The sequence below is a fragment of the Lissotriton vulgaris genome, chromosome 12 (genome assembly GCF_964263255.1).
Source record: "Lissotriton vulgaris chromosome 12, aLisVul1.2, whole genome shotgun sequence".
NCBI classification, from domain to species: Eukaryota; Metazoa; Chordata; class Amphibia; order Caudata; family Salamandridae; genus Lissotriton; species Lissotriton vulgaris.
In genome coordinates, this window is record NC_141700.1 from 599,915,394 (window position 1) to 599,931,364 (window position 15,971).

The following is a 15,971-nucleotide window of genomic DNA, read 5'->3' on the forward strand; positions in this document are numbered from 1 at the left end:
ACGCTTCCACCAGGCACACATACCACCAGCCGTCAGTGCACACTTCCACCAGGCACACACACCACCAGTCGTCAGTGAACGCTTCCACCAGGCACACATACCACCAGCCGTCAGTGCACACTTCCACCAGGCACACACACCACCAGTCGTCAGTGAACGCTTCCACCAGGCACACACACCACCAGGCACACACACCACCAGCTGTCAGTGCACGCTTCCACCAGGCACACACACCACCAGTTGTCAGTGCACGCTTCCACCAGGCACACACACCACCAGCCATCAGTGCACGCTTCCACCAGCCACACACACCACCAGCCATCAGTGCACACTTCCACCTGGCACACACACCACCAGCCGCCAGTGCATGCTTTCACCAGGCACACACACCACCAGCCGTCAGTGCACACTTTCACCAGGCACACACACCACCAGGCACACACACCACCAGATGTCAGTGCACGCTTCCACTAGGCACACACACCACCAGCCGTTAGTGCACGCTTCCACCAGGCACACTTACCACCAGCCGTCAGTGCACGCTTCCACCAGGCACACATACCATCAGCCGTCAGTGCACGCTTCCACAAGCCACACACACCACCAGCCATCAGTGCACACTTCCACCAGGCGCACACACACCACCAGCCGTCAGTGCACGCTTCCACCAAGCACACACACCACCAGACTTCAGTGCAAGCTTCCACCAAGCACACACACCACCAGCCGTCAGTGCACGTTTCCACCAAGCACACACATCACCAGCCGTTAGTGCACGCTTTCACCAGGCACACACACTACCAGCTGTCACACACTACCAGCCGCCAGTGCACGCTTCCACCAGGCACACACTACTAGCCGCCAGTGCACGCTTCCACCAGGCACACACCACCAGCTGTCACACACTTTCAGCTGTCGGGGCACGTTTCCACCAGGCACACACCACCAGCCGTCAGTGCACGATTCCACCAGGCACACACCACCAGCCACCAGTGCACGCTTCCACCGGGCGACACACCAGGCAAACACTCCACCAGCTGTCAGTGCACGCTTCCACTAGGCACACACACCACCAGCCGTCAGTGCACGCCTCCACCAGGCACACACACCACCAGCCGTCAGTGCACGCTTACACCAGGCACACAAACCACCAGCTGTCAGTGCACACTTCCACCAGGCACACACACCACCAGCCGTCAGTGCACACTTCCACCAGGCAGACAAACCATCAGCAGTCAGTGTACACTTCCACCAGGTGCACGCTCCCACCAGGCACACACACCACCAGCCGTCAGTGCACGTTTCCATCAGGCACACACACCACCAGCCGTCAGTGCACGCTTCCACCAGGCACACACACCACCAGTGCACACTTCCACCAGCCGTGACACTACCAACCGTCGGTACACGCTTCCACCAGGCGCACACCACCAGCCGTCAGTACACGCTTTTACCAGGCACACACACACCACCAGCCATCAGTGCACGCTTTCACCGGGCACATGCACCACCAGTGCATGCTTTCACCAGGCACACACACCACCAGCCGTCAGTGCACACTTTCACCAGGCACACACACTACCAGCCATCACACACTACCAGCTGTCGGTGCACGCTTTCACCAGGCATACACCACCAGCCATAAGGAATATGCTACTTACCAGTATGCATCTGTTCTTGGCATAGAGGGCTGCAGAGTGGTACATTATGAATAGATCGCCATCTGGTGTTGGGCTCGGATGATTGCACTTTGTTTTTCTCTTGGAGAGTCTTTTGTATCTTGGTGACTCCTCCCTTAGTTGGTAGTGCGCATGGGCATCGGCTCCATCCTTAGATTGTTTTGCCATAGTAGGGTTAGATGGAGTAGTATAGTAGAATACAGATAAGAGTGCCCATGTAAGTGTATCTAAATAAGATAATGTTGGAACAGACACAGGTTTCCGGGGAGGCTGGGAGGGCATGTACCACTCTGCAGCCCTCTATGCCAAGAACAGATGCATACTGGTAAGTAGCATATTCCGTTCGAGGCATATGGGCTGCAGATGGTACATTATGAATAGACTATACAGCAGTTCTCTCCCTAGCGGTGGTCGCCCGTGTCTGTTGCAACTGTCTGAAACAATGTTTTTAGTACTGCTTGTCCCACTCTAGCTTGTTGTGTTGTGTGCACATCTACACAATAGTGCTTTGTGAAGGTGTGCGGTGTAACCCAGGTAGCTGCTCTGCATATGTCATCTAGTGGAATGTTTCCCAAAAATGCCATAGATGCTCCTAGTTTACGTGTAGAGTGAGCTCTAGGAGGAACAGTTAATGTTCTCTTTGCCTTTAAGTAGCATATTTGAATGCATTTTACAATCCATCTGGCAATGCCCGCTTTGGAGATGGGATTGCCTTTATGTGTAGGAGAAAACGCAACAAATAGCTGTTTTGTCTTTCTGAAAGTTTGTGTTCTTTCTATATAGTACAATATGGCCCTTTTAACGTCCAGTGTATGTAGGGCTCTTTCAGCTACTGTTTGTGGTTTTGGAAAGAAAACCGGTAATTCCACTGACTGATTGATGTGGAATGCTGAAATAACCTTCGGTAAGAACTTTGGGTTTGTTCTAAGAACCACTTTATTTTGGTGTAGCTGCATAAATGGTTCTTGAATCGTAAAAGCCTGCAGCTCACTTACTCTTCTAAGTGACGTGATAGCTATGAGGAAGGCCACCTTCCATGTGAGGAATTGTATTTCACACCTATGCATCGGTTCAAAAGGTGGCCCCATTAGTCTGGTAAGCACTATGTTGAGATTCCAGGCTGGGGAAGGTGGTCTTCTTGGTGGAATGACTCTTTTGAGTCCTTCCATGAAAGCTTTAATTGCTGGTACTTTAAACAGTGACAGATGTTGCCTGTTTTGTAGGTACGCCGCTATGGCTGCGAGATGAACTCTGATAGAGGTATATGCTAGGTTACATTGCTGTAGGTGTAATAGATAGCAAATGATTTGTTTAGTGGATGCGTCCAGAGGGTTGATGTGCTTACTGTTACAGTGTATAGCAAACCTCTTCCATTTTGCTGCATAGCATGCTCTGGTGGTAGGACGTCTTGCTTGTTTAATGATTTCCATGCATTCTGGTGGTAAATCTAAATACCCAAACTCTATGACTTCAGGAGCCAGATCGCTAGGTTCAGTTGTTTGGGATCTGGGTGCATTATTTCTCCATGGTTCTGTGTAAGATGCATGGGTAATAACCTTAGCTTTTGATGTGGTACTTGTGAGAGTTGTAGCAGCGTGGTGAACCACGGCTGTCTTGCCCACGTGGGTGCCACTAGTATCATTGTCATTGAGTGTTGCTGTAGTTTCCGAACCAGTAATGGAATTAGTGGTAGAGGAGGGAACGCGTAAGCAAATTTGTTGGACCAATTTATCCACAGTGCATTGCCCTGGGACCTTTGGTGTGGGTACCTGGATGCGAATTCTTTGCATTTTGCGTTCTGATGATTGGCAAACAGATCTATCTCTGGTTGCCCCCATTTTTGGAAGAATGGCTGTAGTATTTGGTCGTGCAGCTCCCATTCGTGTACTTGTTCTGACTGTCTGCTTAGGATGTCTGCTATTTGATTTTGAACTCCTGGTAGGTGTTCCGCAAACAGGTAGATCTTTTGAGGAATGGCCCATCTCCATATGTCCTGTGCTAGTCTGGACAGTTGGAGAGAGTGTGTCCCCCCCTGTTTTTGAATATAATACATTGCAGTCATGTTGTCTGTTCTGATCAGGACTGCTTTTCCTGCTATTTGTATTAGGAAAGCCTTTAGTGCTAGAAATATTGCTAATAGTTCTAGGTGGTTGATGTGCAGTTTCTTTTGCTGCACACTCCACTTCCCCTGTACTGTGTATCTGTCCATATGCGCTCCCCATCCGGAGAGCGATGCGTCCGCTGTTATTGTCACTTGTGGAATTGGCTCTAGGAACGACCGTCCCTTGGAAATGTTTTCTGTGTTCCACCACTTCAGAGAGCGATGCGTCCGGTCGTTTACCAACACCAGATCTGTAATCTGACCTTGAGCCTGATTCCACTGTGTCGCTAGACACTCTTGTAGTGGGCGCATTTGTAGTCTGGCATGTGGTATTAGCTGTATGCAGGAGGACATCATGCCTAATAGTTGCATAAACACTCGTGCTGGTAGTAAGTGTTGTGGTTGAAATCTTTGTATTAACCCGACCATTGTCTGTACTCTGATTGGGTTGGGGTATGCTATTGCCTTCTCTGTGTCTACTGTAGCCCCCAGGTATTGCTGAATCTGGTTTGGTTGCAGGTGTGATTTTTTGTAGTTCACCGTGAACCCTAGGTGGTGCAGCAATTGGATTGTCTTCTGTGTGTTGTGAAGACATTCTTCCTTTGACTTGGCCTTTATTAGCCAATCGTCCAAGTATGGGAAGACATGTATTTGTTGTCTTCTTAGGTGTGCTGCCACCACAGCTAGACATTTTGTGAAAACTCTTGGTGCTGTTGTGACACCGAACGGAAGGACTTTGAACTGATAGTGTTGTCCTTCTAACACAAACCGTAGGTATTTCCTGTGTGCTTTGTGAATTGGGATATGAAAGTAAGCGTCTTTTAGATCCAGTGTAGAAAGAAAGTCCCCTTTCTTCAGTAAAGGGAGTACTTGTTGGAGCGTGACCATGTGGAAGTGCTCCGAATTTATGTACGCATTGAGAGGTCTGAGGTCTAATATCGGTCTTAGGGACCCGTCCTTTTTGGGGATCAGGAAGTATAGAGAGTATACTCCCGTTCCTTGTTGATCCTTTGGGACCTTCTCTATTGCATGCTTTTGTAGAAGTGCTAGAACTTCTTCTCTTAACAATGTTAGATGATCTTGACTCATTGGACGCTGTTTGGGGGGGATGTTTGGTGGGGTAGCTGTGAGTTCTAGGCAATAACCATGTTGGATAATTTGTCTCACCCACTTGTCTGACGTGATGTTTTCCCAGACAGGTAGGAACTGTGATAGACGTCCCCCGACCGGTGTTATGTGGTCTGGGGGGAGTTCTATGAAGTCACTGTTTTGGTGTTGAGGCGTTGCGGTTGTTATTATTTCCGCGGCCTCTACCCTTATTGTTGTTACCTCTGTAACTCCCTCTTGAATTACCTCTGGGTGATGTTGGTGTGAAAGATGTGGTTTGCTGATTTGTTCCTGTGTTCTTTGAGCCCCCTCTATAGGTGGATCTACGAAAGGAACCTCTGTGTGTTGGCTGTTGCAATGCTCCCATTGACTTAGCCGTTTCCGTATCTTTCTTCATTTTTTCTAATGTCTCGTCTGTGCTTGAACCAAACAATGTTTTTTGATCAAATGGTTTGTTCAGTAAGGCCGTTTGTACTTCTTGTTTGAATCCTGAGATTCTAAGCCATGCATGCCTTCTTAGCATGACACTCGTGTTAATAGACCTTGCTGCAGTGTCTGCTGCGTCTAATGCACACTTAATGGAAGTATTGGTTATTATTTTACCTTCCTGTATTAATTGATCTGCCTTTTTCTGGTGTTCTTTTGGGAGATGTATGAGAAGTTTCTCTAACTCATCGTAATGTGCCCTGTCATATCGTGCGAGTAGTGCCTGTGTATTTGCTATACGCCAGCTATTCGCTGCCTGTGATGCTACTCTTTTGCCTGATGCATCTATCAGCTTTGATTCTTTATCTGGTGGAGGTGCCTCTCCTGTAGATAGTGAGTTTGCTCTTTTACGAGCGTTTGAGACCACCAGCGAGTCTAGAGGTACATGTCCTTTAATAAAAATTGGGTCCTTTGGAGCCGCTTTGTATTTTTTATCAATTCTTGGGTTTAACACCCTGGCTCTCACTGGGTTTTCGAATATTTCCTCTGTGTGAGTAAGAAGACCCTTTAATATATGCAGAGTACCTGATGTTCTCTGTGCATTAGGTAGAGTCTCTAACAAGAAATCTTCTATTTGAGGTTCTGTATGCATGTCTAACTTGTGATATTTTGCTGCCCTATTAATTAGCTGCACAAAGCCTGTGTTATCATCAGGTGGTGAAGGCTTTGAGGGATATAGTTCTGGGTCATTGTCCTCATCTGACCCTACATCATAATTTTCCCATGGGTCCTCCTCATCTGGGATGGTTTCATCATCCCCCTGAGGTTCTCCCTCCCCTAGATCACTGTCTACATCTGACTGAGGTGTAGCTGGTCTTGGTGTGGAAGGTGTAGGAATATTTGGCCTATTGTGAGGAATAGGAGAAGAGGGTGTGACCCTAGGACGAGGAGAAGCAGGAGGAGTTATATTAGTCCCCATTGTTCTCTTCTTTGGAGGAAGAGGTTTATCTTCTGATTGTTCACTCTTTCTCTTCTTTGTGACCACTTTCCCAGTTTGTGGATCAATAAACAAGATCTTTTGTTTTGGATCTGTCTGTTGCTCCTGCATCGGTACCGAAGGTGCTGGTTCCGAGAGGTGCTTTTGTTTTCGATCGTCAGATCTTGTTGTTTTCGGCACCGAATGTTTGCTCGATTCCGACTTTCTTGGTATCGAGTGTCTTTTGGGCGATAAGGAATATTTATGTTTCGACATGGAGTGTTTCGGTACCGAGCTCTCCTCTGCATGTAGCCTCGGTGTCGAAGTCGATGTCGCCCTTTTGTCGGATCCGACATGGTGGGAGTCCGAGTGTTTCGGTTTCACTTTCGGTTTCGTTGCCGGGCCCGAGGGCGGGGCGTCGGAAACTTTTTTCAGCGGTTTGACCGGGCCCGAGGGCGGGGTCGTTACCGCACGGGGTCGGTTTTTCGGTAAGGGGACGTCGTCACTCACGGTTTGTTGATCGATGAGTTCCTCAGTCTCCGACTGGTCCCCTTCCGACCCCGACTGTTCTTCTTCTTCTTCCTCGATTTCGATTTGGTCGTCTCCGAACAACTCCGGGATCGCTTCCGCCTGCATTCTGGAAACCTCGTGTCTTCGAGCTCGACGATTTCTAATCGTTAGCTTGGAGGAGAATGCTGCGCAGGCTTCGCAGTCCCTGGATTCGTGTTCCGGCGACAGACAGAGGTTGCACACCTCGTGTAGGTCCTTGTGTGGGAACTTAGCACCACACTTTGGACATTTTTTGAATGGAGTCCTTTCCATGGACTCCGGGCTTGACTGCGCCGAGAAAGGTCTCCTGTTCTTCGACGTAGATCCAAGTTTTTCTCTTTGATTTTTAATTTGCAACGCGTCGTAATGGAGATGAACGCGTTCGATAACAATACCGTCGAATTGGAAAGGGAATACGCGCCGATAAATCACTTTCTTTCGAAGTTGATCTGGAGCGTCTCGATCCTCATCCGAACCCGATGGCGGAAAAAAACAATCTAAGGATGGAGCCGATGCCCATGCGCACTACCAACTAAGGGAGGAGTCACCAAGATACAAAAGACTCTCCAAGAGAAAAACAAAGTGCAATCATCCGAGCCCAACACCAGATGGCGATCTATTCATAATGTACCATCTGCAGCCCATATGCCTCGAACATGCACATTTCCATCAGGTACACACACCACCAGCCGTCAGTGCACGTTTCCACCAAGCACACACATCACCAGCCGTTAGTGCACGCTTCCACCAGGCACACACACTACCAGCAGTCACACACTACCAGCCGCCAGTGCATGCTTCCACCAGGCACACACTACTAGCCGCCAGTGCACGCTTTCACCAGGCACACACCACCAGCCGTCACACACTACCAGCCGTCGGTGCACGTTTCCACCAGGCACACACCACCAGCCGTCAGTGCACGCTTCCACCAGGCACACACCACCACCAGCCAGTGCACGCTTTCACCGGGCAACACCAGGCAAACACTCCACCAGCTGTCAGTGCACGCTTCCACCAGGCACACACACCACCAGCCGCCAGTGCACGCTTCCACCAGGCACACACACCACCAGCCGTCAGTGCACGCTTCCACCAGGCACACATACCACCAGCCGTCAGTGCACGCTTCCATCAGGCACACATACCACCAGCCGTCAGTGCACACTTCCACCAGGCACACACCACCAGTCGTCAGTGAACGCTTCCACCAGGCATACACACCACCAGCTGTCAGTGCACGCTTCCACCAGGCACACACACCACCAGTCGTCAGTGCATGCTTCGACCAGGCACACACACCACCAGCCATCAGTGCACGCTTCCACCAGCCACACACACCACCAGCCATCAGTGCACACTTCCACCTGGCACACACACCCCCAGCCGTCAGTGCACGCTTTCACCAGGCACACACACCACCAGGCACACACACCACCAGATGTCAGTGCACGCTTCCACTAGGCACACACACCACCAGCCGTTAGTGCACGCTTCCACCAGGCACACACACCACCAGCCGTCAGTGCACGCTTCCACCAGGCACACACACCATCAGCCGTCAGTGCACGCTTCCACAAGCCACACACACCACCAGTGCACACTTCCACCAGGCGCACACACACCACCAGCCGTCACACACTTTCAGCCGTCGGTGCACGTTTCCACCAGGCACACACCACCAGCCGTCAGTGCAGGATTCCACCAGGCACACACCACCAGCCATTAGTGCACGCTTCCACCGGGCGACACACCAGGCAAACACTCCACCAGCTGTCAGTGCACGCTTCCACTAGGCACACACACCACCAGCCGTCAGTGCACCTTTCCACCAAGCACACACATCACCAGCCGTTAGTGCACGCTTTCACCAGGCACACACACTACCAGCTGTCACACACTACCAGCCGCCAGTGCACGCTTCCACCAGGCACACACTACTAGCCGCCAGTGCACGCTTCCACCAGGCACACACCACCAGCCGTCACACACTTTCAGCCGTCGGTGCACGTTTCCACCAGGCACACACCACCAGCCGTCAGTGCACGATTCCACCAGGCACACACCACCAGCCATTAGTGCACGCTTCCACCGGGCGACACACCAGGCAAACACTCCACCAGCTGTCAGTGCACGCTTCCACTAGGCACACACACCACCAGCTGTCAGTGCACGCCGCCACCAGGCACACACACCACCAGCCGTCAGTGCACGCTTCCACCAGGCACACAAACCACCAGCTGTCAGTGCACACTTCCACCAGGCACACACACCACCAGCCGTCAGTGCACACTTCCACCAGGCAGACAAACAATCAGCAGTCAGTGTACACTTCCACCAGGTGCACGCTCCCACAAGGCACACACACCACCAGCCGTCAGTGCACGTTTCCATCAGGCACACACACCACCAGCCGTCAGTGCACGCTTCCACCAGGCACACACACCACCAGTGCACACTTCCACCAGCCGTCACACACTACCAACCGTCGGTACACGCTTCCACCAGGCGCACACCACCAGCCGTCAGTGCACGCTTTTACCAGGCACACGCACACCACCAGCCATCAGTGCACGCTTTCACCGGGCACATGCACCACCAGCCATCAGTGCATGCTTTCACCAGGCACACACACCACCAGCCGTCAGTGCACACTTTCACCAGCCATCACACACTACCAGCTGTCGGTGCACGCTTTCACCAGGCATACACCACCAGCCATAAGTGCACGCTTCCACCGGGCGACACACCAGGCAAACACTCCACCAGCTGACAGTGCAAGCTTCCACTAGGCACACACACCACCAGCCGTCAGTGCACACTTTCACCAGCCATCACACACTACCAGCTGTCAGTGCACGCTTTCACCAGGTACACACACCACCAGCCGTCAGTGCACGCTTCCACCGGGCACACACACTACCAGCTGTCACACACTACCAGCCGCCAGTGCATGCTTCCACCAGGCACACACTACTAGCCGCCAGTGCACGCTTCCACCAGGCACACACCACCAGCCGTCACACACTACCAGCCGTCGGTGCACGTTTCCACCAGGCACACACCACCAGCCGTCAGTGCACGCTTCCACCAGGCACACACCACCAGCAGCCAGTGCACGCTTTCACCGGGCGACACCAGGCAAACACTCCACCAGCTGACAGTGCAAGCTTCCACTAGGCACACACACCACCAATCGTCTGTGCACACCTCCACCAGGCACACACACCACCAGCCGTCAGTGCACGCTTCCACCAGGCACACACACCACCAGCTGTCAGTGCACACTTCCACCAGGCACACACACCACCAGCCGTCAGTGCACACTTCCACCAGGGACACAAACCACCAGCAGTCAGTGTACACTTCCACCAGGTGCAAGGTCCCACCAGGCACACACACCACCAGCCGTCAGTGCACGTTTCCATCAGGCACACACACCACCAGCCGTCAGTGCACGCTTCCACCAGGCACACACACCACCAGTGCACACTTCCACCAGCCGTCACACACTACCAACCGTCGGTACACGCTTCCACCAGGCACACACCACCAGCCATCAGTGCACGCTTTTACCAGGCACACACACACCACCAGCCATCAGTGCACGCTTTCACCGGGCACATGCACCACCAGCCATCGGTGCATGCTTTAACCAGGCACACACACCATCAGCCGTCAGTGCACACTTTCACCAGGCACACACACTACCAGCCATCACACACTACCAGCCGTCGGTGCACGCTTTCACCAGGCACACACCACCAGCCATCAGTGCACGCATTCACCAAGCACACACACTCCACCAGCCGTCAGTGAACGCTTTCACCGGGCGCACACACCAACAGCCGTGAGTGCACGCTTTTACCAGGCATACACACCACCAGCCGTTAGTGCACGCTTCCACCAGACACACACACCACCAGCCGTCAGTGCACGCTTCCACCAGACACACACACCACCAGCCGTCAGTGCACGCTTCCACCAGGCACACACACCAGCAGCAGTCAGTGCACGCTTTCATCGGGCACACACACCACCTGCCGTCAGTGCACGCTTTCACCAGGCACACACACACCACCAGCCGTCAGTGCAGCAGGCAGGCTCTTCTCAGAGTTTCTTGGTAAATATGTGTACGATGCCTGGGAGGGAGTGCGTCGAGTTTCCTAAAACCATGCTCAGTATGCAGGTGCAGTGCATGAACTCCTGTGTGAGTTCTTCATGCTGCCTGGGGCTCACTCACTCCACACTTGTAAATTGCGCCTGCACCAGGCTTTTTCTCATTTGCAAAGTTTGGCGTATGCACACAGCTAGGCAGCCCCCACGCCCCCAGGAATGACTGCTTCCTACAACCAGAATGGAAACAACATTCAGAGCAATGAAAACAAGTTAATTTGATGTAAAGAGCTGTTAACAAAAACCATGTCCAGCTATTGTAGATCTGGCACCTTAAACAAAACAGCAACAAAAAATGAACAAGCATTGGCATAGCCAATAGTTCTCGCTTTTTGGACCCTATAAGTATTTAGTTATGCAGCAAAATATCCTTGGTGCAACAACACCAACTGTTGCATGGCTAAACACTTATAAGGTCCCAAATGTGAGACCAATTGGCTATGCCATTGCTTGTTTCAAAATGCATTTACTACTGTCTACTGCTGAATAAATGCACCCCATGAATTATCTTTATTTTCACTATGAGGAATGCTATGGGAGCAATTCCACTAACCATACAGGTAATGAAGGTGTGCAATGTTTTTCCCCTGTCTGACTCTTCATCTTGTAGATTGGAGGTCAGCTTTCCATCTCCAGGGCAGTCTACATTTCATTGTTGCGGCAACTGATATAGACCCTTGCTGCTATCAAGCATTGCCACAAAGCTAGTATTTACCTCAAAAAACGCAATAAGAGAATACTTCTAGTTCTGCTAGGGTCATCTTTCTGAAGGTGAGTACATTCTTTTTCGTTGCGGGTCTACCCTGGAAGGCTTCTCATTTCTTTATTTAAGCCATATCCTGTAGTTTTGATGGAGTGTTTTGTATTGTATTGCACCATTTATATAGTGCTTACTACCCTTATGTGGGGGTGCCAAAGTACATGCCTACATGAGTAGCATGCTACACGTGTGGTGTGTGTGGTTGAAGGGATGTTGTTTTAGTTTTGATCCTATGTGGGAAATATTTCCATGTCATGTTTGATGACCACAGAGGTGCTGTTATCGTGTTATGGGATGAAGCACGTGGCAGTATGTATGATAAAGTGTAAGAGAGAGACACGCAGTTTTATGGTTTTTGGCATGCTGGTAGTTTTGAATAGCTCTGCATGTCCCTTATGCTATTCAAAAGGATTCAGTCTGCTTAGCTGGTTACTGCACTGGGTTGTCCAATCTTAGATTTAGTGTATAGTTGTGGTCCTGAGTTGGCATAGCCGGAGCGAGAGGTAAGTGGTGGGATCGGTTGGGATGGGCATTTTTAATATCATTCCATATCTGCATGTCTTTATTCCTACAAGTTAAAATAGGTCTTGCAACTTTCAGAAAAAGCTGATTCAAAATATCAGTAAAAGTCCTAAATCCACTAACTTTCTAGCAATCTTTTCTTAAATGTTGGACTTTCTTTTTTCATTCTAACTAAATTATTTTTCTTTGCAACAACGTTCTTTGTTCAGGTTTCTCAGTAATGCAAATAACCTCTTATTCTGTTAATTGTGTGTCAAACATTAACTTGTTTTTGAAAGAGGGCAGAGAAGGAATCATAAAAACTAAATGCTACACAGAAATAAAATACAAATAAAACTGGGAGCTTGCTTACATTACCAATTTGAATGGTATGAAATAAAATTAAAATGAAGAAAAAACATGCACAAAAAATGATATGAAATTAAACTTTTTGCAGACATTACACTGTGGTTAGACCATCCACCTCCCCCTGCAAGGTAAAATAAGTAAAAATAAACTGAAAAAACTAGAAGCGTTAGCGCACATTCCGTGAAGGCATTTACCAATGTTTTTCTGGAAACCTTTCAGGAGCGCCACTGGCAAATAGAAGTCAACTGAAAGGGAAAATGGTAATAAGAGTAAGTCTCAGTGCTTGGATAAATATTAACTCTTACATACTTGTACTGCTCCATAAGCTGCACTGCCTGGTGCTCCTGCGGATGGCGTTTCATATGACACTTCAAACTGTTCATGTTTGTGGTGGCAAAGTCGCATATTCGACACCTGAAGAAAAATAGATTGGTGAGACTCATCCGAGGTTTGTGAGATAGAAAAAGTTATTCGGACAGTGCTGCACATGATACTCATATCCAAAGGTACATTTAGAAATCAAATCTGAAGCGTGCAAGTAGTGCCCGCTTCATATTTTGATCAAACAGTACTAAATTGAAGGACCCCATGAAGTGATTTCTTTGCAACAGAAACTGCTGCATAGAAAAAAGAAATCAAAATAGACATCATGTATGTTAAGTGATTTCACATGTACCCTGCCATGTAATATTGTTCAACTCCTTCACTACATGATTTGCACACTTGGATGATGTTGAGTCGTTTGGTGCCATACAAGTACCTCTCATCTCTCTTGGCCCTCTCTCTGACAAATAAGTTTTAAGTCCACAAATCTGGGACCCATTATAACCCTCTGGATGCGAGTCATTTTTTGAATGTCAATAATAAGAGGTTAGTGATTTGAATCTGGGAAATGAAGGGGGGGAACATTCCCTATGTCTACTTCTGCATCTAGGAGCACACTTTAAAATCCATTGGAACAATTCTGTATTCCAAAGCACTACCACTTTGCGTAAGGCACTTACATGTTCACCTCAACCAAAAAAAAGCAATGGCAAAGCTGATAAGTCTAAACCATGAAAGCTACTGGCTTTTTCAAAGTTTAGCCATTTTGTACTGCAGCGTGGCTGATGTGCAGCAAGGCTGAATGTTAAAGATTAAAACAAGCGCTATGACGCAGTCAGCGCTGGCGAGTAATCGCGCCTTTAAAATTCCTGGTGGGAAAGAGGCCTACGGAAGAACACAATAAGGACAACAGGGGGTGGGATGGGGGGCACTATGACACATCTGGCGGCGTTTCTGTCGTATCGCTTTCTGTGTTATTGAGGGAGGGTGGAGCAAGCAGCAATTCAGACACTGGAAGGTGGGGGGCAAGTAGCAACACCAACAAGGAAGAGAGAAAGGGCAGGTGGTTGTGGACAAGACGCAATACAGACGAGGGAGTGGAGGAGTTAGAGTGACAAGTCAAGAGTACACCAGACATCTCATTCCACAGACATAAGTACTCACTTTGCTGCTTAACACTAAAAACCCACCTTTGCACAGATACTACTGCTCCGCATTAGCATAAACTTTGCCACCACTGCAAGCGAACAAGCTAAATCCCTGCAGGGGCGCCCCTCTCCTAGGGACACCCTTCAACTATGGAAATTTAAAGTGAGCACAGAGTCTTTGTCATGATCTTCTTCCTCTATAAAATTGTACCCTCTACCGCGCTGCACCCAAAGAGAATGAAATATATAATAGCTCAGGCCAATGGAATGATCACTACGACACAGTGCAATTTTTATTATATTTTACTGCCGGGGGCAGGTGAAAACCCAAGAGGACGTCAGGAGGTGCAACACAGACCTAAGGCATAGCAGGAAACAAAGTGGGATGACATCCAACGCTGGCTGCATTAGTGTTTTTGTTTATTTCAGGATGGGGGCGGGAGACAGCAAGTAGGGAGGGGGGTTGGAAAGCCACAGCGCAGACAGGGGTGAGTTGGAATGAGGGGGTGGGAGGGAGAGCAACAACACGGAGAGGGGGAGTGGAAAACAACAACATGGAAAGCACTTGGGAGCTAGAGAGAGCAACAACACAGACAGAAGGAGGGAGCAAGCAACAACATGGACAAGAGAGGGCAAGTAACAATGAGGACAGTGGGATGGGGGCAAGTAACACAGAAAGCGAAGAACCATGGAGGGCAGGGACAAGGAGTAAACAAGAGAAACTAGCCCAGTGCGTTGACAGAAATAAATAAAATAGCGCCCAATTAGGGCGCAGTGGAAGGACACATGAACTTGGGTGATCTTCCAGGGGAGAGACCAACAAAAGTGGAAGCGAATGCCACACACACTATCTAATGAAAAGGAAGCAAATGAGAGTGATAATGAAGCCAATCACTGGTAAACATTGGACAGCCTCTAAGCCCCCAGCAAAACAAGTCTTGCATACGCTGTCTCGGGGGAGACCAATCCACTCGAAGTCGCTTAATTCTTCAGGTTGCGCCTACCATTCAAGTGCTCCGCAATTTATTCCCTAGCCAATTTGGGGAGTAAGCTCTAAATTCAGCTCATGCATACTATCACAATTAAGGGTAGCTGAGCCAGAGCCTTGATTATCAGTGAGTCAGTTTTCTGCATTTTCACATTACATTTCATGCTTACCTGTAAGGCTTGTCAGAGTTATGAATTCTTCTGTGATTTCGTACACCTATGTAGGAGACACTCGTATACTCACACACATCACATTTGTAGAATTTCTGGGATGCACACTGAGCTGTAAAAAAGAAGTAATTGTATGTTGAACCACTTACTATTTAGTACAGCTTTGCTGAGAACATGGAGGATTTGTACACGGCCTGTGTGTGATGCGAATGGTAATTTAGCTCTGCAAATGTTTCAAAATTTCTCAGCAAATCTTTTCATGGCTGGCAAAAATGTATTCATTGGAATAATACCCACGACACAGAAAAAGCACTGCTACTGCAATAAAAACTATGCATACAGAGAACTGAAAAATGGCCTTAAGGATCAAGAAACTTTGCATGTATTGTAATTAATTATTTAAATATATGACGGTCCTATTAACCAAGATAAATGTATGCTACAAGAGGCAGAACACCGATTAGTGCCCTTTACTGTTCACTGCAGGTCAAAACATTAACTCTACGTCATTGTGTGACCTTCTTTTCTACATTATGTTACTGGATTTTAATTAAATATGTGTTACAAATCTGGACAGCATTACGTGTGATTTTCTTTAGACCACAGATAATTATTTTATATAGTTAACTTGTGGATGGAACTACTTATGTATCAGTGACTCATTTAAAAAAAGTAATTCAGAATCCATTAATAAATC

The 15,971-nt window shown here is 48.8% G+C and overlaps 1 protein-coding gene across 2 annotated transcripts in view; it reads right to left on the reverse strand.

The window, feature by feature from the left end:
- Window positions 1-15,971, reverse strand: part of ZNF507 (zinc finger protein 507) — a 170,606-nt gene that overhangs the window by 41,964 nt on the left and 112,671 nt on the right. For both annotated transcript variants that reach the window (XM_086945463.1, XM_086945462.1), the window contains exons 4-5: window positions 15,275-15,386; window positions 12,954-13,058 (exon numbers count right to left, since the gene is read on the reverse strand). In XM_086945463.1, coding sequence (XP_086801589.1) covers window positions 12,954-13,058; window positions 15,275-15,386 — 217 coding nt within the window. The remainder of the gene's footprint in view (window positions 1-12,953; window positions 13,059-15,274; window positions 15,387-15,971) is intronic.